Source organism: Dunckerocampus dactyliophorus, chromosome 15, assembly GCF_027744805.1.
Source record: "Dunckerocampus dactyliophorus isolate RoL2022-P2 chromosome 15, RoL_Ddac_1.1, whole genome shotgun sequence".
NCBI lineage: Eukaryota > Metazoa > Chordata > Actinopteri > Syngnathiformes > Syngnathidae > Dunckerocampus > Dunckerocampus dactyliophorus.
The window spans coordinates 23,921,882-23,941,834 of NC_072833.1; the positions used below are offsets into that span (position 1 = coordinate 23,921,882).

The 19,953-nt window shown below is 43.1% G+C and overlaps 1 protein-coding gene across 1 annotated transcript; it reads right to left on the reverse strand.

The window, feature by feature from the left end:
* Positions 1–9,363: 9,363 nt before the first annotated feature.
* Positions 9,364–14,438, reverse strand: sost (sclerostin). Its single transcript, XM_054752754.1, has 2 exons — positions 13,336–14,438; positions 9,364–10,664 (listed from the first exon to the last, which is right to left on the reverse strand). The coding sequence occupies exons 1-2, from the start codon at positions 13,553–13,555 to the stop codon at positions 10,255–10,257; spliced, it is 630 nt and encodes a 209-aa protein (XP_054608729.1). The 5' UTR covers positions 13,556–14,438; the 3' UTR covers positions 9,364–10,254.
* Positions 14,439–19,953: the final 5,515 nt, after the last annotated feature.

Below are 19,953 nucleotides of genomic sequence, written 5' to 3' on the forward strand. Positions count from 1 at the left end.
CGTTGAGATTTTGCACTTTCTTGGGGGGACCTTGAACGCATCATAGACGTTTTGTTTTTTGGCTGCAGACAGTCAAATCTCAACCTTGGATTGACAAGAGGCGAGCAGTGTGGATTACGTAGACACGGCGGCTTCTCTGGTCAGCTAGCGCATAGCTAGCCTGAAGACCAGGCTAAAGGCTACACGACGGCTCCGATTTCATCTGTTCATCCATCATCTTACGTTATCGTTCATTAATCATTTTATACTTGAAATGTGTTTAATAAGCGTGTGAGGCATATTTAGGCCTTAAACCTGGATTGTCGTGAGTGAACAATGGCAATTGAAGAGAGAAGGGGAGGGTTCAGGAGCTGAGTCTAATCCAGGGGGGGGTCCACACTTTTTCCAACGCGGGCCACATAGTGAAAAATGTCAGGATACAACTCTGTCACATTTTGTAAAGCAACACATGTAGATATGCTAAGAATATATTTGGAATACAGGTGAAATACAGGCTTATTTTCCCATTTTTATTTTATTATTTTCAAAATATTTCAACTTTCTTCTTAAATAATCTTTGTAAATATTCTTCTTGTAATATTATAACTTTATTCCCATAATATTTTCACTTTATTCCCATAATATTACAACAGTTTCCCCAACCTAATTTTCCCAAAAACTACAACTTTGTTTTGTTTTGTTTGTTTCTCATAACATTATAATTTGCTTTTTCATGAATATTTCAACTTTATGCTACTAAAATGACATTCATTTTCCTCATAATATTGCGTTATTCGCATAAAAGTATGACTTTTTCCTTGTTACATTACAACTGTTTTCTCTTAATATTGTGATTTCATTCTTGTAAAATTGCTGCTGATTGTTGTTTGTTTTTTTGTTTTTTGTTTTCTTGTGAAATTATATTATACAAATGATAATCATACAAATGGCCCGTGGGCCACACTTTGGACACCCCTGATCTAATAATAATATCATAGTAATTATAAGTCACTTTTACTGCAAATGCTAATCCAAAATCAAAGAACATCAACGTCAAGCTAGCAGGAGACCATACATAAACATTTTTATGGCCAGCGTATCAATTTATTTGCAGTTTTTCAGCCCAACGAAAAGCAGGGCTCTACTGTATTATCACAATCTGGAATCCCAGCATTTCTAATATATTGGCATTTTAAAAAATGTTATGCCTTCAAGGAAAACTGCACCTTGTTTGGAATTTTACCCATCGTCCACAATCCTTATGTGAGACATGAACACATATGTCTTTCTCTTTTTTGTGCGTTTTAAAGATGTAGATAAAAAGGTAGGAATGCACTTAATGGAAAAAACTAATTCCGCCTATAAAGCCGTCTGAAAAAACCTCCAAAAAGCGTCAACAAGGCTCCATATGCATATAATGTGACCTGCATATTAACCAAGTTGCAGCGACATTGTTATTATTATTATTAACATTGTTACGCCCGTCGAACTACGTTACCGGTGTATTGACACCTTGCCACACCACACCAGTTAGCTACTAGCCGGCTAGGGACTAGCTTCACCACACACTCACCCGGAGCACGTCACAACACGCTCACAGCGCCTAAGGCAACTACCGAAGGGTAACGCTACATGTTGGAGCTGCTGCTGTGCTTTTATTTTTGAGGTTGGAAAAGTTAACGCTAGGCTTGGCGTTCCTTTCTATGTTGCTATGTGAAATCAAGTTCCGGTGATGCTTAAAAATACCAAAATACAACAAAATAGTGTAAGTATTCCACGGTATCATGAATGGGATTGTTACTACATGCTCACAGCATGGATAAAAAAAACATAAAACCTTGTTGGAGGTGTTTGGGGGTGTTTTTATAGCGGTCTGTGTGTGTCCCGTTACGTGCACTAATGAGCGGTCTTTGTTTCTGTTTTTATATCTTTAGAAGGCACAGAAAAGAGAAAGACGTGCGTTCATGCCTCACATAAGGATTGTGGATGATGGGCAAAATTCCCAAAGATGTGCACTTTTCTGTTAAAGCGGGGTTTCTGGACCCAAAATGGGTTGCAAGACTTGTTCGATTTAGGCATACAATTTCTAGGCGAAAGGCTTTTTCATTCATGTTGGACTCAATTCATGTCCGGTGTGTTCTTTTGTGTCAATTTACGTGTAAAAGTCAAAAATGTTTAGCAAACGTCTGCCTTAAAGAAACCAAACATCCTCCATTTAGCCTCAGCGGGGACTGCGGATGTCCATTTGCTTGTACGCATGCTCGTAGTCTTACGTCCTCAAAGTTTCATGCAGTGGTTCTAATTTTCTGTCATGCCCCCCCGATTTGAAATACTATTGAGAAACTGATAATATCTATTTATTTATCTGTGCTGTATACACCGAAGTCGAAACTGAAACCAGGAAAATGCAACAAAGGTAAAGCTGTGAAGCATACAAGCATACTTAAGAGTCAAATTCCATGTTGAGTACCATAAATTTGGACATGTTGGCAGGTCTGCACTAACACTAAAAATACTCCCTGCCTGTCACGCCCCCCCTGACAGTTCACCACTCCCCCCACCCAGGGGGACCTGCCTCACTATTTCAGAAGCACTGGTTTGATCCACACTGTTGAAAGTCTATTTTTGGAGAAAAAGGCAGAAGAAAGCAGTTATCGATATGGTTGTAGATCTCCGATCTCCAATTTCAGTTTGTGCCACCAGGAAGAGTCTTAGTGACCCGGGTCAACACTGGGACAAGGCGTTCGGTTCTGGAGGCTCCCCGACATGTTATAAGGTTGTGGACGAGCTGAAGTGATCCGGATCTTAAATTCTGCTAAGCCAGGGAGATTGAGGATACACGTCCCAGGTCGTGCACCCTCAGCCGCGAGGATTTTCCACCGCACTCGGAGCTGATTGTGCCGATCTCGTCCAAGCAGGATGGAGTGAAGCTGGCGCCGGATGAAACGACAGTGGGGACGAGAAAATAAAAACTTCCATGTGGGCCGATGCGCTCATGGGAAAGATAAATATTAAGGGGACAAACATGCAAACAAGCACAAAGGCACCGGTCTGTCTGTGCAAGCGGCCATCAAGGTTCCAGGGTTTGTCGTTCTGGGGCCTCCTTTACGCCATGGTTTCCTCTTCCATCACGCTGGGCCTCCTTCGCCATCACGGCCAAGCGAGCAGGATTTCTGTGGATTAACACGCCAGAGTCTCTTACTTTTAAGCTTTCGGGTTAATAATGAAAACCAACTATCATCAGTGTGTCCTCAGGTGCCAAAAAGTCCGTTATGAAGGCGAAGGAGGGTGACGGCAGGGATGGTTCGCTCATCGCAGCATCATCTGGCTCCACCGTCATTGCGGTTAACGCTGACGACACTGAGGGTTTGACTCACTACTCGGCGTCTGCTTCGCATTCAAAACAGGAGGCGAGGTTTTGGTCGGGGACTGACAAGGGCCTGTCACAACAAGCAAGACCGCCGGCCACACGAGATCTTCCATGATAATAGACTAAACATCGAACAGCAGAATATTCTCCCGGAAAAAACACAGACGTCATCATTTAACATGTTTAACCTCACTGTGAAGCCTCCTAACACTAACCCTAACCCTAACATGCTAACCCTAGCCCTTATCCTAACCCTAGCTTCCTAACCCTGACCCCAACCCTAACCTCCTAACCCCAACCCTAACCCTAGCCCCCAAACTGCAACCCCAACCCTCACCCTAGCCTCCTAGCCCTGACCCCAACCCTAACCTAATCACTTAATAAGGTGGAGAGAAAGACCTAGCTAGCATGTATTACTCAATGAACACCATGTTACCTTTCTGTTAAACTCGTAGCCTAGCATTGTGAGTAACAACAGGAACATGTGATGCTAGCGGGAATTTTCCCAAAGTCCCGATGATCCCATTAAACGTGTCTTTCCGAGGCGTCGCCTTTGTAGGCGGCGTAGGTTGAATCCTTCCAAGGTTGCAGCCCCGAAACGCCAGAAACCCCCTCATGAAACCTTATCAGCAAATGTAATGAAACAAGTTCACAAGCCCAAGTGTGAGCTAGCTATGGACTCTGAGGGAACGCCCTTAACTGGACTCAAAGTTTGCAAGCGGGTGAGTTGATCTTGAAGCTAACTGCCGAGTGACGTCACGTAAACGCAATCAAATTCAGGCGGCTCGCTCGCGCGTCGCTGCAACTTTGGCTGCTTTTCAAGGCCAAACTCTGCTAAAACAAACGGCACTTTGCTCATCCTGCAGACGGACATATTTCAAACAAAATCGGCGCCTTGTCAATGCCATCCATCAGGTGTTGAGTAACACAGAGGAAGTGTTTGCTCAGAAGAAGTCTTTGTTGACAGTCCACTTCCTCTGCTATCCTCAGTTTGCTTAACTCGGCAGAGCAACTCTGCGGCTCAGCGGAAGTCCTCTGACCCGTAAATAAATAGCTTCGGTCCATCTCTGGTGCTGAGAGAGTCTTGGTAAAATCCTCTTTGAAAGGTACAGAAAGCTAGCATGAAACAGAGACAATCTTGGACTTTGCTTCATTTAAGTCTCCAGTTTGATTCAGCCTGATAAGGAAGGGGTCGGTGCCGCACAAACAGGTCCGACTACATCCTCCAGCATCTGTACGTGTTTGATTACAGCAGAAGTTTCCACTCAGGGGAAAGTTTGATTGAAACGAATGAGGCGAATCATCTTGTCATGATTGCGTCATTGCTGATGAAGGTCTGAATCTTCGGTTCCAGTAAAAGTGTTTCATCTCTTGGACCTTGGAGCTGTTGCACAAGCTGCTGAGCAGAAACGCAACACATTACCCACGTTTATTAGCTCACTTTCTGGCACATGGGATGAATTGGTTCATATGATGTTTTATTGCAGATCAGGGGTGTCAAACTTGCGGCCCGCGGGCTGTGAGTCCCTATTTGACATCAAAGTTTGTCAGCGCAGCCTCTCCATTTGTAAGAGATGGTCAGAGGCACTTCCGCTTGGCTAAAGGAAGAGCAGATCCTTAATTTGGCAACTAATAGCCAACACTGAATTCACAATGGACAGCAGGGTCACTAGACAGAACACTAACTACAATCACTGTGCCAACACAAAAATGACAGCCCAACATCTCGCTGGCAGCAAGGAGTGGGCAAGAGAAGTTCTGAAGAACCGTTCATGTTCTGAACTGACTGGATCGGTTGTAGCTCTGAGACTGACTGGCAATCAGTCCAAGGTGTACCCCGCCTCTCACCCGAAGTCAGCTGTGATAGGCTCCAGCTTACCCGTGACCCTAGTGAGGACACGCGGTATAGAAAATGGATGGAGCCGGCCCTCCATATTATTTTATGTGGCCTGCGAAAGCCTGGAAATAATGTCTGTGTAGATCGTCATTCATCCTGGTCATGGTAATCCGCAAAAAGCTGAATCGAGACAACTGGACACTTTTTGTTGGTTAAAGACATTTCACCTTTAATCCAAAAGGCTTTTTCAGTTCTAACTTTTAGGTGTGAAGTTACCCTCTTATATGTTCCTGGTGGGTGTTTCCCCTGGGGATGGTCACCACGGGTCACCATATCAGAGAACGACCCTCTTGCATGGCCGTGGGTCGTTCACCTGGCTGGTGGCAAAAAATGGCTGATGCCACGTACACAAGGACAAATATTTTATTTTATTATTGTGTGAGATTCTATGAATCCTATGGGAATCCAATGCGGCCATTTCCAGATTTTCCAAAAATCCAAAAATTCCACAGACTTTTTCCCATTGAAAATGAATGGTCCATTTTTCTAACTTCCACCATTGGCACATTTCTCAACCGATTCAAACCATTCCACCACGAAAAATTCCACACATCCAGGGCTTCAAACTAACATTCCAAAAATTCAAACTTTTCCCAACATTACCACTTTTCCTTTGATCTTAATTACTCAAGTACTTTTTTCAACCAATTCTAACAATTCCAACATCAAATTGTTCAGCACAATCAAGACATTAAGGCTACCTATAACATTTAACATGCATTTAACCTATAACATTTAACATGCATTTAACCTATAACATTTAACATGCATTTAACATACATTTAACCTATAACATTTAACATGCATTTAACCTATAACATTTAACATACATTTAACATGCATTTAACCTATAACATTTAACATACATTTAACCTACAACATTTAACATGCATTTAACCTATAACATTTAACATGCATTTAACCTACAACATTTAACATGCATTTAACCTATAACATTTAACATGCATTTAACCTATAACATTTAACATACATTTAACATGCATTTAACCTATAACATTTAACATACATTTAACCTATAACATTTAACATGCATTTAACCTATAACATTTAACATGCATTTAACCTACAACATTTAACATACATTTAACCTATAACATTTAACATACATTTAACCTATAACATTTAACATGCATTTAACCTATAACATTTAACATGCATTTAACCTACAACATTTAACATACATTTAACATACATTTAACCTATAACATTTAACATGCACTTAACCTACAACATTTAACATACATTTAACCTACAACATTTAACATACATTTAACCTATAACATTTAACATGCATTTAACCTATAACATTTAACATGCATTTAACCTACAACATTTAACATACATTTAACCTATAACATTTAACATGCATTTAACCTATAACATTTAACATGCATTTAACCTACAACATTTAACATACATTTAACCTATAACATTTAACATGCATTTAACCTATAACATTTAACATACATTTAACCTATAACATTTAACATGCACTTAACCTACAACATTTAACATACATTTAACATACATTTAACCTACAACATTTAACATACATTTAACCTATAACATTTAACATGCATTTAACATACATTTAACCTATAACATTTAACATGCATTTAACATACATTTAACCTATAACATTTAACATGCACTTAACCTACAACATTTAACATACATTTAACCTACAACATTTAACATACATTTAACCTATAACATTTAACATGCATTTAACCTATAACATTTAACATGCATTTAACCTACAACATTTAACATACATTTAACCTATAACATTTAACATGCATTTAACCTATAACATTTAACATGCATTTAACCTACAACATTTAACATACATTTAACCTATAACATTTAACATGCATTTAACCTATAACATTTAACATACATTTAACCTATAACATTTAACATGCATTTAACCTACAACATTTAACATACATTTAACATACATTTAACCTACAACATTTAACATACATTTAACCTATAACATTTAACATACATTTAACCTATAACATTTAACATGCATTTAACCTACAACATTTAACATACATTTAACATACATTTAACCTACAACATTTAACATACATTTAACCTATAACATTTAACATGCATTTAACATACATTTAACCTATAACATTTAACATGCACTTAACCTACAACATTTAACATACATTTAACATACATTTAACCTACAACATTTAACATACATTTAACCTATAACATTTAACATGCATTTAACATACATTTAACCTATAACATTTAACATACATTTAACCTATAACATTTAACATGCACTTAACCTACAACATTTAACATGCATTTAACCTACAACATTTAACATACATTTAACCTACAACATTTAACATACATTTAACCTATAACATTTAACATGCATTTAACCTATAACATTTAACATACATTTAACCTACAACATTTAACATACATTTAACCTATAACATTTAACATACATTTAACCTTTTTTTGCTCATTTTTGTTTTCCCCCCCCCACCTCATTAGGCTTGGGCATTCACATTCAATGTCTTCAGACATTGCAATCATTGAGGTTTTTTTTTATTTTTAATTGTATACACATTTTAATTTCATGATCAATTTTATATATTTTTTTTATTTTTTTAATATCATTATATTTATTATTTATTCATGTGAAACAATTTTTATATATTACATTTTTATTTGTTATATTTATTATATTAAGTAAAAACATTAAATCAAAAAGACACTTCATCTTTCTTGTTAAATGTATTTGTCACTTTTGACAGAAAAGTTATATCTTTTTAGTCAAATCAAATTTAAAATTGTTTATTATTTATTAATGAATAAATATTATAATAATAAATTGTTGTTATTATAGTAGAATTACACACAATCGTTGTGTACTCAAAGTGGCACCTTAACGTCTTTCAACGTAAGTTTGTTGGTAAAACAACATAAAGTGAAAATGATAATGAAATGTGTCATAATATCATGATGCGATCATACATGAATATTCTTTCACAGTTACCGCTGGCCCTCTCAGGGTAACCATAACTGCGATGCGGCCTGCGGTGAAAACGAGTTTGACGCCCCTGCGCGAATTGATACGCGTCTCATCAGTGCTGGACGTGTTACAAGCTCACTTCAGGGAGTTGTTGACCAGCCCTCGAGACTTACTTTTCTATGTCCAAGCAACAAAAGTTCTGCTTTTGAAGAGCACCAGCAGGTGTAGAAGCAAGAATGAGAGTTTAAAGCATAGATGTTTGATCCTGCAAATGGCCCAGCAGGTGTTTTGTGGCTCAATGGAGGTTTGGGGGCTGCATGAACTCCTCTCAGAAAAGCAAACGTCTCCCTTGTGTTCCCACGTTTGGATTAAGGAAGTCCACTGTCATTTATTGTGGTCAGTGTGTCAGTTCTATAAATATTTCTCATGGCCCAGAGTGTGTGTGGACTGCTGGCGACATGTCAAGCTCATTTCTGAGCCTTGTAACGCAGGCAGCCGGGCCTGTGGGACCCCAGCACCTGGCGCTCCACTGATGACACTTGCAGCGGGGCTGGAGCTGAGCGCCGTGGACTTGATGCATTGGTTGGGAATACACCGCGCTCCACTTCTCATGCGCCGCAGTATCCCCGCGGTCGGGAAGAAGGGTCACTCTGGGGTCGGCGAGTGTGCGCACGTTAACGCGGGACAGATGCTTTGTCAGCGTCACTGCACTGTTTTTGCACTTCAGGTCGTGTTCTTGAGTTTCTCGCCGGGTCGGAGCTGAGTGAGTAAAGGCATGGCATGTCTGTTCTCTGCGAAAAAACACAGTTTGGGGATGACATAATGACCACACGCTTGGGATGATGTAGTGAAATGTAATATGGACTCCACTCCGAAGGCACGCTAGAACACAAGCTTGCGGTTACCACGGTGATTTCTTGTTTTGTGCGCACACGTCGTTTACTTGACCGTCAACACGAACACCTCATTTAGACGGATCCCTTTCCTGAGGCTGCTTGAGGTTGGAGTGAACGATTCCACACCGGAGAAGAAAAAACACCGGCCAAACATGAAGAAAAACAACGACCTTGTCAAATATATCTGTATTGGCTTTATTCATGTACTGTACAATCATTTCTCTATCGTACTACATCACAACAATAATGGCGATTACTATTTACTACAAAAGGTTGCATAAATAATTTAAATGTGGAAAAAGAAAATAAATATGCAGTTCATTCGTTTGGTTGTGGAAATCACATCGCTCCCAGTCTGGGATTACACTCGCTTACATGACAAAGGCTTGCTAACTGAAACAATCCAACAAGTCTGCAGACATTGTCAGGATTAGTTGAACACATGAGTGGGCAATGACGGGGCACATAGTGAAGCATCTTGGTCGTGCATGTCTATTTACAGATTTGGTCCATTCCAGGCTGGCCTCAGTGAATTCCGAGGAATGCCCTAACTCTGGTGTTTGTCCTCGTAGTAGGTGAACTCCAGGCTGAGACCTCCATGGGCTATTGAGGCCCTTCGAGGGCCCTGTAGGCCACTGACGAGGTGGGGGCCTCACTGAAGCTGTCTCCATCTCACCATCAGAGTCCCCCATCCTCAAGCTGCCAGCCTCCGTCTCGGCAGAAGCAGATGGATTGTAGTCCCTTCGGAACACCTTGTCGGCCTTAAATCAAGCAGGGGTGCGGCATTGTGTTTGTACAGATGGCTTTTAGGGCCCGAGGAGGACGTTTGTTACACTTGAGATGCGTTTATATCAAAGTCCGGGAGGACACACTGCAATGTCTCCTCATAGCAAGCCCCGACTTGTGAGGTTTGTCATGCAAAAGTTCACAAATGCGCTGACGATCGTCTGAAAACGTCTCAACTCAGCCCAGCAGTTAGCCTATGAATTCGCTCTCGTGTGACAAGTCTCTTGCATCTCCCGGCGTGTCGGTCAGCTGGTGTGTGTTTGTGTGTCTTTGGCCTCAGACGCTGAAGGAAGCATCAGTACGAGTTGCCTGTCAAAGGCGTGTCGTTCTTGCTCCGCTCCTGAGACAAACGACTGTTCTTCTTGCTGCGCGGAGGCCGTGGGAGCTCCTTAGCCTCGGACTGGTTGTGGTGCGGCCGGAAGCGCTTGCACTTGCAGGAGGTCACCACGCGGATCTTGTAAGTCCGAGTGTTGCCGGTGGGACAGTGCAGCTGCACCCGGCGGGTCCGCGAATGTGCCGGTACGCAGCGGTAGTCCGAGGCGCCACCCCGCCACCACTTCCCGCGGCCGATTGAGTTGGGCATGAGGTGCGAGGGCATGCACTGCCCCGAGCACACCAGCTCTTTCATCGGCTTGGCGCTGCGACAGGATCCGTCTGTGATGTAGCGAGTGGAACGCAGCTCCCTGCAGCTCAGCTCCGAGGCGCCTGCAGGGGAGATCGAAATATACGCTCGGTTACAAAACAAACACTGGAATAACACAGAGCTTAACTGTTTCGTCGCTTGCGACTCCATGCAATCACACCAGCACAGTTGGACACAATGAATCGGTTACCGATAACTGATCATCGGGAATGTTGTTGATCAGGTTGTTGCTGACCATGTTGCATAAAATTCGTAAGAAATGGTATACAAATTAAACACTGGCGACTGAAGTTTAAAGGGAGTGAGGTTCCCCGAGGTTCCAGGCATTTGATTTTTTTGTGCTTTCACAAGCTGACAAGCTCATATTTCTTGGCAATGTCTACGTCAAACATTCTTAAAACATGAATGTGTCAGAAAGGTTGGAAGAAACAAAGATGAATTTGTTAAATCGATTGGTGTCCTCCTGGCAAAGTGTCGACAGGCCTCCGCTCGGACGTCCAACTGGCAGCTGATAGCAAATCCAGAAGAGCGAGCTCAATCAAAAGAGTTCAATCTAACCTAACGTAGGTCTGAGCTGCTCCCAGTGTGCTGATGGAAGACTAAACGGCCGCCAAACAACGTGCTGTCATCTCGAATTTCAGCCGCATCTTTTTCGAGGACGCCTTCAACCTATTCAACACCTATTGTTAGGGTCTTTTTTGTGATGCTTTTTTTAAGAGGCGGCATGGAGAAAGAAGCAAAGAGGGATCTACTTTCCTCTGTGCCTGCTTGACAAAAAAAGCAACTAACAAAAGGATTTATGAGAAGCGACTTCCGTTTTATTCTCCCCGAGAGAACCTGATCCTGGCGCTGCAATACAACGACACCTCTCACCGATTAATCATGTTAGCTTGTCTCGTCGCTCCAAATGGACTCTGTTTGCCTGCTCTCCCAGCCAAAGTGAGAACGACTGCGGGGGAGGGTGGGCGCAAGAGGTGGTCAGGGCCTCCCACAGGGCGGAGGGAGAAATCGACAGGGCCTCACATCCATTATCAAAACAAGCTTATTCCCGTTGTCATCCCTGTTTTCAGAAAGTGACACTCACACACACAATGAAAACATGAGGCGAGACACAGGTGGGAATCATTCTCAAAGGCAGCGTTGCGTTTAAAGAGCAATTTCCAAAGCCCCCCCCTCCCTCACATATTCCCCCGAAGGAGGCTGCTGTTTTCTATTAGCCGCGACATGTTGCTGCAATCACTCGCTCGTCTTGTTAAGTAGAGCTTGACTAATAGTATAAAGTGAGAAGGGAATAAACGGATGAACAAATGAGAGGTTCCGATGTCTCCGTGAACGCTCCACTTCCACTGGTGTCAAGGAAGAAACCACAGGAGTGTGTGTGTGTGTGTGTGTGTTCATCACCGCGATGACCTTGTTCCTGTTCTTCTAATTTAAGCTGACAAAGTCCAATTAAACGTCAAAACACACGTGCAGTATGTAAGAGTCGCAGCCTAATGATAAGTAGCGTTCTCATAAATACTTGAAAAGGAAAAGGGTCAACATTCAGGAACCATAAGAAGAACTAACCTAACACTTGATGCCCTAATAAAAAGAAGTTACACTTTTTACACTTACGTCCTAAAATGGTCCCTCTAATAAAAGTGTATGTTTTCTTTTTTTATTATTTCTTTTCACGTTATTTTATGTTTATATGACCTTTTTGTCTTTTTCCCAATTGGAAAAACTGAAAATATTTCCCAGAAATGAGTTTCAAAGTAGATTATTTGGGATGAGGCTGTTGCAGCCTAGATGAAGTGAATAAGTCAAAACATTGATTTGAACGCATTTTTGGAGAAAATCGGGACAGTTTTTTTCGCTTACGTCCCAAATGTCTCTATAATAAATGTTTTTTTTAATAAATATGAATACACTTATTAAAATATAATTTTACGTTATATGGCATTTTGACATAACCCATTTTTTCCCAGTTGGATAAACCAAAAAAATTTTCCAAAAATGAGTTCCATAGTAAAATATTTGGGATGAGGTTGTTGCAGCCTTTTCTAGATTCTAGAATAATTTATAACATTGATTTTAATGCATTTTTGGAGCAAGAGAGGTTTTTTTAATGACACTTTTTAGGTCACAAAACGGTTCCTCTTACAAGTCTCATAAATAATGGAATATATATCATCTAGTTCACTTTTTCATTATTTTTGTAAGTAAATGGCGACTGCTAACTACAGTGTTCTTGCAGACATGCACCTGTATAAACAAAAGGTAAACCACATATGCAAATCTCCTATTCTATTCACCTTGCTATGGAATGATAAAGATATCAAGTTTCAGTGAACCCGCCCTAAAGCCGAGCGTTACATTAATAATCAAATACAAATGAGGAGAATGTACACATTGTCCTGAGGGTTAGTAAAGCAAAACTTAAGTGCTCATTTAAACTTGTGTAGAAATCACACCAGCAACACGCCAAGTATTCATAACAATGGATGACGTTATAATGCACTATAAAGGAAAACACGTGCATTACGTACTTTACTAATTGTCTAGGGGACTTAACACATTGCAGGCAATTTGACATTTACTGCCTGATGAATATTTCCAAAGAGGGTTTAAAGGCACCAATCGGCTGTATAAACCCTACAAGTACAACATTTAACAACAATGTCATCTTTCATGCTCTCTCCTTGCGTAAGTCACACATTACATTCTGACACACGCAGTGAAAAGTCAACTTACTGTATGTGACGGAGTTGCCTGTCCTTCCACCTGTTTTCGCCCTGTTGTTGTTATTATTATTCATTGTGTTGTTGTGTGTGACGCGCTGCTGCGTCCTGTACTCCTGTACTATGTGCTCCGTGCCGTTATTCGAGATCCCCCTCCATCGCTTGCTGGCGGCGGAGGTGCAGCAACATCCGCGGAGGAGGAGGACCAGGACGAGGACCGGAGGCGAGTGCATGCTGCAGCCCGAGCAGGAGACGCAAACTGGGGCGGGGAGGGGGCAGCGGGGGGAGGCTATAGAAGACCAGGAGAAGACGCGCGTGCTTGTTGGTTGGGTCTTCTTGTGGACGGCGGAGAGACGTGCACGCCTTTTAAAGCCGCTGCTCCAGCCTGCCAATTAGGTTGTGACGCAGGCGGAGTGGGCGGGGCCAAAGCTATGGGTCAGTGTGCTGCTGATGCTGCAATGAAGAGCTCGAGCGGGCCACGCTGCTGCCGCATCATCATCATCTTTATCATCCTTCACAAGTCCAAGCAGAATTCTTCTTCTTATTTTGACAATTCCACATCTGCTGCTCTTAATAAGACAACATGTGTACTCCAGCGCGGCTCCATTGACATGTTTAATATGGGAATGAGTCTGCTTCAAATTAGACTGTTGACTGAGAACCTCTTGGCATCCTCGGCTTGTCGGTGATTTGACAAGCGCTGACAGCTGGAGGCTCCTCGGAGGAAAGGAAAATTCCAAATAAAGATCTCTTCCTGGTCCACGCCGTGTCCGGGTGGGATCCGTTTAACATCAAGATGACATTTTGGCCTTCTCGCTGTCACCCCCAGAGACGCGGCTGTCCTCTTAATTTAAGATACCGGATGGCTCTTTTATTTCTCTCTGATGCGCTGATCTTTGATATGTCAGACATTTTAAAAAAATCAAGCGAGAGGACGACGTACGTAGAGCCAAGAGATGTGAGCCAGAACAGGTCCGGTTCTGCTCCAGCGAGCTCAGCAAAATAACTGCTCTCCTTCTTAGATCCAACTGAATCCATTTGATTCATAGTTTGTCTCTTTATCGCCCTCAAACTGAGTGGAGAACAAGGTGACTTGACTGATCCCCTGCAAGAAGTTGAGACATTACTGGTGAGAGCAAACACTGCCCCCTAGGGGGAGAAGGAACAGGAGCAACGCCTGTCTTTGGGGGAAGAGGAGGATTTTTTACGTTGCTTTTAGAAAAATGTCAGAAAAAAAGTCGAAAAAACATATTGAAAGCTGAAAGAAAATAACACTTTATGTCAGTGGTTCTCAATTATTTTCTGCCATGCCCCCCCAGTGGACAGAAATGTTTTCACCCCACCCCCCAATGCTATTGAGAACCTGATATTAATTGATGTAGCTGTACAAACCACTGTATGAGTTGTTGGCACCAGGTCGTTCAAGAATGAATTAAGACACTAACAGACCTGCCAACCTTGAAGAAAGTAGTCCCCCCCCCCCAGGCGTCTCTCGCCTCCCTAGGCGGGCCCGCCCCACTATTTGAGGAGTACTGATCCATATTAATGCTCATCACCCATAATATGGATGCAAAGTCTGGATTTGGACCAATACATCTGTACATCTCATTGATTCTCAACTGGTAGGGCGCAGAGCTCTTTTCAGTGGGGCACGTGGTCTTTTTGCCTGGCCAAAAAAATAATGTAATGACCCAATGTCCGTGAATGCACCTCACATTCTTGTCTGTCAGAGGAAGGACATTGAGTGGCAGGGGTGGACTGGGACAAAAACTCAGCCCTGGACATTTTGGTTCAGACCGGCCCCAGATGGGTAGGGTAGGTGCACTTTGCAATTTTATCGTCTTATTTGTGACAGTGCCTCGGACTGACTCAACGCTGCATGTATGTCTCACAGCAGCGATGCGCATCCTTTGCGGATGTAGCTCCCTTGTTCTGCGTGTCGGGAGGGGTGGCTCTGACTGTGCCGACTCGCTCCCTCTGTTGTGTTGTGTCTGCAGCGGCGTGAGATTTAGTTAGCGTTGTTAGCTGCCACCCGGTACCTGTCTGTGGGTGGGGACCCCTGCTTTCAACGTGCCATCCGTGCGACACACAGCTGCAGATATCTGCTAGAGAAAAGTGAGAGACAGCGTCTCACCACTGCATGTTGTGCTGTCCCTTTAAATGAAGATATTTGAGATCCCGCAACCAAACCGATTGAAAACCAAGGATTTAGATTGATGTATTAGTTACTTGGGAATTTTTTTTTTAAAATGCTTGGAAAATTCAACAAAAGTGGAAAAAAATGCATAGAAATGCTGACGTAGCCTATGACCCACCTCTCCAAAGTTATGTGGGAAAAGTAGTCATGTGGTTTTTGCCTAAACTTCTCACTAAAAAGAGTCAAAAAGCATAAAAAGTTAGCCAATAATAGGCCACATTTTGTGCATTGTTATCTAGAGCCATGTGTTGTGTGATGAGGTTCAACAGTGAGGAGATGTTATGTTGTGTGAAGTGTTGCCAGTTGTGTTTGCAAGCCGCCCTGATTATACTCTCTCTAAATATACACGCACGCCGACAGATGTCAGTCAGAATCTCCATTTGGTCCTTTCTGGCTTCTTTCACTGAGTAACCCCTTCCCCCCCACCCCCCAACCCGGGGCCCTGCATTTTTTTGTTGTTTTTTAATCATTGTGGCAGTGAAATAACAATCAGATGCTCACCAGAATGGAAGACTGCCTCCAGCACTGCACATGCTTTGTCTTAGGCGAGACATTCTGGACACTTCCAACTTTGAGGAAGGCCAGTTTCTGCACCTAGTGCACAAATGAGGTCAATGAAAGGCATGCTTGGAAGAGTTTAAGACAACATCACTGATATCCCACCTCACAAATGGACCGTTTCAATTTCGACAGATTCGTAGACGGTTGTAGAAAGTCTTTCCAGAAGAGTGCAGGCTGCAAACAGGGGAACAACTCCACATTTTCTTTTAATTTCTTGTCGGTGTCACAATACTTTTATCCACATACTGTAGCGTATTACAGGCGGTCCTTGTTTCATGGTTACATACGAACTTCATCTTCTTTCTTAAGTCTCATGCCAGCACAGCCCTGAGCCCACAGGGGTGACCAGACGTCTCCAGCTGGCATGGTTTTGGCAGCGAGCAGGGTGCTCCCCCAGTGACAGGTTCATCTGCTGGAGGACTTAGTCAATGATGTTGGACCACTGGCTACGTGGTCTCCAGATGGCTGTTGATGGGTCAAAGTCCATAATGACTCGGATTGGCGTGGTCATTGGAGCAGCACAGGACCATATGGGGGGTAAAGTTAAGTAATTCCAAGGGTCCCTGACTGACAGGGGCCCCAAAAATAGAGATGTGGTGACAACAACTGTCCAAGGAGGTCCCCAATGTGATTTTTTCCCCCAGTGGGGACCAGAATTAGTGGCGCCGCCTCCGGTCCTAGCCAGAGAACTCGACACTGACCAAGGACACAGAGGAAGTTGTGCGTCGCTACACTGAGGACGGACAACGTAACTTTAGTAATGTCTCCCAAGCGTGCTGCAGACTCTCGGGAACACAGTGCATCAAAGAAAAGGAAAGTGACGTGAAACTGGACATCGTAAAATGCACAGAAAGTGGAGAAAGGTCAACCGACATCAGCTGAAACGCAGCGACGGTGAACAGTGTGCGTGACTTAGCTGTTCATTTAGGTAAACGTTCCGACACTAAAACTCGGCTTACTGTCGTAGGAACAGAACTTGTACGTGGACCGTAAACCGATGAAGAACATAAAGAGCTCAGACTGGAAATGTTTTTCTTCTCTTCACGCACTGCAGTTGTGATGTTGAATCATTTACATGAACATTCTTCAAGTGCAAGTGTGTAAAACGTTCCCTTGCGTCTACTCCTCGTAAAGACTCCGCACCGCAGCGTCCGTGCCGACTCGACACTCGTCTGACAGTTGAAGCAAATGACTGGAATTGCATTTGGCATCCTACCAGTCGCTGATGCTGGTATGAGAGCATGAACACAAGCTGGGTGTCAATCAAGCTGTGATCTACACAATATTAGTGTGCGGCAAGCATGTTGTTGTTGCAGCCACATGTGGCTGCAATCAGAGCGCACTACCACAATAAACACCAGCAACGAGGAGTTGCATATATTTGCCGCCCTCAGATATGAGGAGCACGCTGAATGTAAATGTGCTGCTAAAGTTCTCAAACAAGCCTGACCAGGTCTTTCTCGTAAATTAGACTTTACTCGGACACAGGTTTATCATTTGTGACAGCACAATGCAAGCTCAAGAGACAACATATGGCAGTCATCTCCGACTAAGAATTCACATTTTCACATGCAGCTACTTATTCAACTCCGTATTAAACAGCAATTTATCGTCGTATCTTTCCCTGGACCCTGTTTTTGACACCCAAAGCTGTTATGTTCCTTATCCTGACTGCTTATCAGCTGGCAGCCGCCCCAGTTTGGAGTTCTTTGGCAGGGAAGGAGGTCATCGGGAGTTGAGAGACAGCTATGGGGCGGCCGAGGCACAATAAGCTCAAAAAGGGATGCTTGTACCACTCTGATCTTTTTTACAAGGCTTCCACACAGGAAAAGTGGAGATTTAACCCTGGCGGCAGTAAACGCCACATCTTCATTGTTTATCGGAGGACTTCTTTGAGAATCTTGAAAATAGAAACTGCCAAGTAGGAAGTTGGCCTGTAGGAGCGAGGCTGGCTGGACCTCAAACACTACATGGAACTCTTTGCAAACAATCCTTAGCCACTCCTTGCACCACTTGACAACAGCATGCCGGACACATGTGCTGTTCTTACAAGGAGGAGTCAATTAAATGTTGCCAGAACACTACAAGGTTAGGTTGGGTTCTATGGTATCCAGTTCTAACCTTGTTGGCAGATTACCGGGTCTTATCTTACCTATTGAGCCCACTGTCCCATCACACAGGGTTACTGTTTAACGTGTCCAAAAGAGTCAAAACCAGTGACTAGTAAGCCCAAGTTCTATAACACCCAGAATTCTAGAATGCTCCTATCCCAAGGCTGCATGTGACTGGATTCTATTGTCAGAGGCGATTCTAGAGTTTGTTGGGGGAATTGGCAAAAAATGCACTAGGGCCCCAAGCAGTTGCTTGCCTTGCCTGGTGGCAAGCAGCGCCCCCGCCTATTGTAACCCAGGGTACACTCACCCCCCTAAACCTCACTTCCATCTGCGTCATCAATGTACGTTCCAAACTGGGCTTGAACCAAGGTCCTCAGAATGCTCAGTGATTGCGCTACCCGTCAAGCTAAAAACCCAACCTGTCAACTTGATGTCAAGTGCAACTCTTAGGGTCCAGGGACTGTTGTTTACTAACGTACTTCTCACACCACTGCACTAGCTCGCATCTGTTGCACTCTCATACCGTTTTGGTGTAGCAAAGTAGAGTATTTCCTTGAAAAAAAGGTATTCCTGCCACTAAAATTAGATGCATTTCCAGTTTTTAAATGGATAATTTGTAGTGTCGGACGCTCAGCTGGCCTCATGTTCCTTCTGAATGACAGATCCCAGGATAGTATGCAAGAGGTGCTAATTGAGCATGTAAGTACAAACAGACCAACACTGGCTGTCTGCATGCTTGTTTTCAACTTTGTTTTTTTCTTTGCATGATTAATAAGTCAAACACAACAACCATGTGAGAATAATCTCGCCCTGCAGTGTTTAATCCAGCCGAGGCTAATGACAAGCAGAATGTATTAATGGCAGCAGTGTGCCGTCAATGCCGAGCGAGCCCACCCAGGGTGCGGCTTCCATTCTTAGAAGCGGAGACCTTGCTCTCTTGCACCTTCTCCACGTATGACAGCATATTTGGACACAAGCCAGGGTATGAAAAGATGATCAGTGCCCTCGTCGACCATTGACAGCCTCGGATGCAATAAAAGTTCAATTTAGAGACACACCCTAATGCAGCCAACGTTGTGATTCAGACAGGTAGAGCACCAGGAGGTGTCAGGTATAGGGCCTGGGCCCTGCATGTGAACATTTCCAAGGGTTTGTGTAACTTGCATGGTTCCGTGACAGAGGTGTGGCAACATCTGGCTGCAAAACAGGATGATCATATGCAGCCTTTAGCAATTAGCCAGGCAGCAAAAGGTATGTTTAAAAGCTACAAATGCCAGGTCTGCCTTTTAACAACGCCACCTGACTTTTTACCCCTAATGTCAACACGCGCCGTGTTCTCACCAGAATTTAGAAGATATGCTCTGATAGTGTAGCGGTACACATTTCGCGCAGCTAGCATGGGTGTGGTTCCAACACCAAGCCACCGGAACAGGAAGGGCGTCGCACAAAGGAACCAAAAGAGGAACAAAAAAATACAACTTCTTGCCAAAGTAGGCCAAAACAAATCACATCACATTATGCTTAGATCCAACAACATGCTCTTCATCTTCGCGGGAGAGAGCGCCAAGTTACGACAGTTTTAAAACATCCGTAAATTTAACAGGCTATCATGTGTTGGGTGTGATGCTGTGGTTTTATTATTGTATCTGCATCCTCCCAGTATCCACATGCGGCACAGCAAGCAGGCTGCAAACATCACAGGGATGAAACGATGGACACCGCGGGCGAAACCACTTGGAAGAGCATCTGAGAATTCGGC

What these genes read in the sequence shown, in the direction of transcription:
- sost (XM_054752754.1), bottom strand. Translation starts at nt 13,555, where the DNA reads ATGCACTCGCCTCCGGTCCTCGTCCTGGTCCTCCTCCTCCGCGGATGT. An exon ending in AGGCAACTCCGTCACATACA is followed by an intron (nt 10,665 to 13,335) that starts GTAAGTTGACTT and finishes TCTCCCCTGCAG; the next exon opens with GCGCCTCGGAGCTGAGCTGC.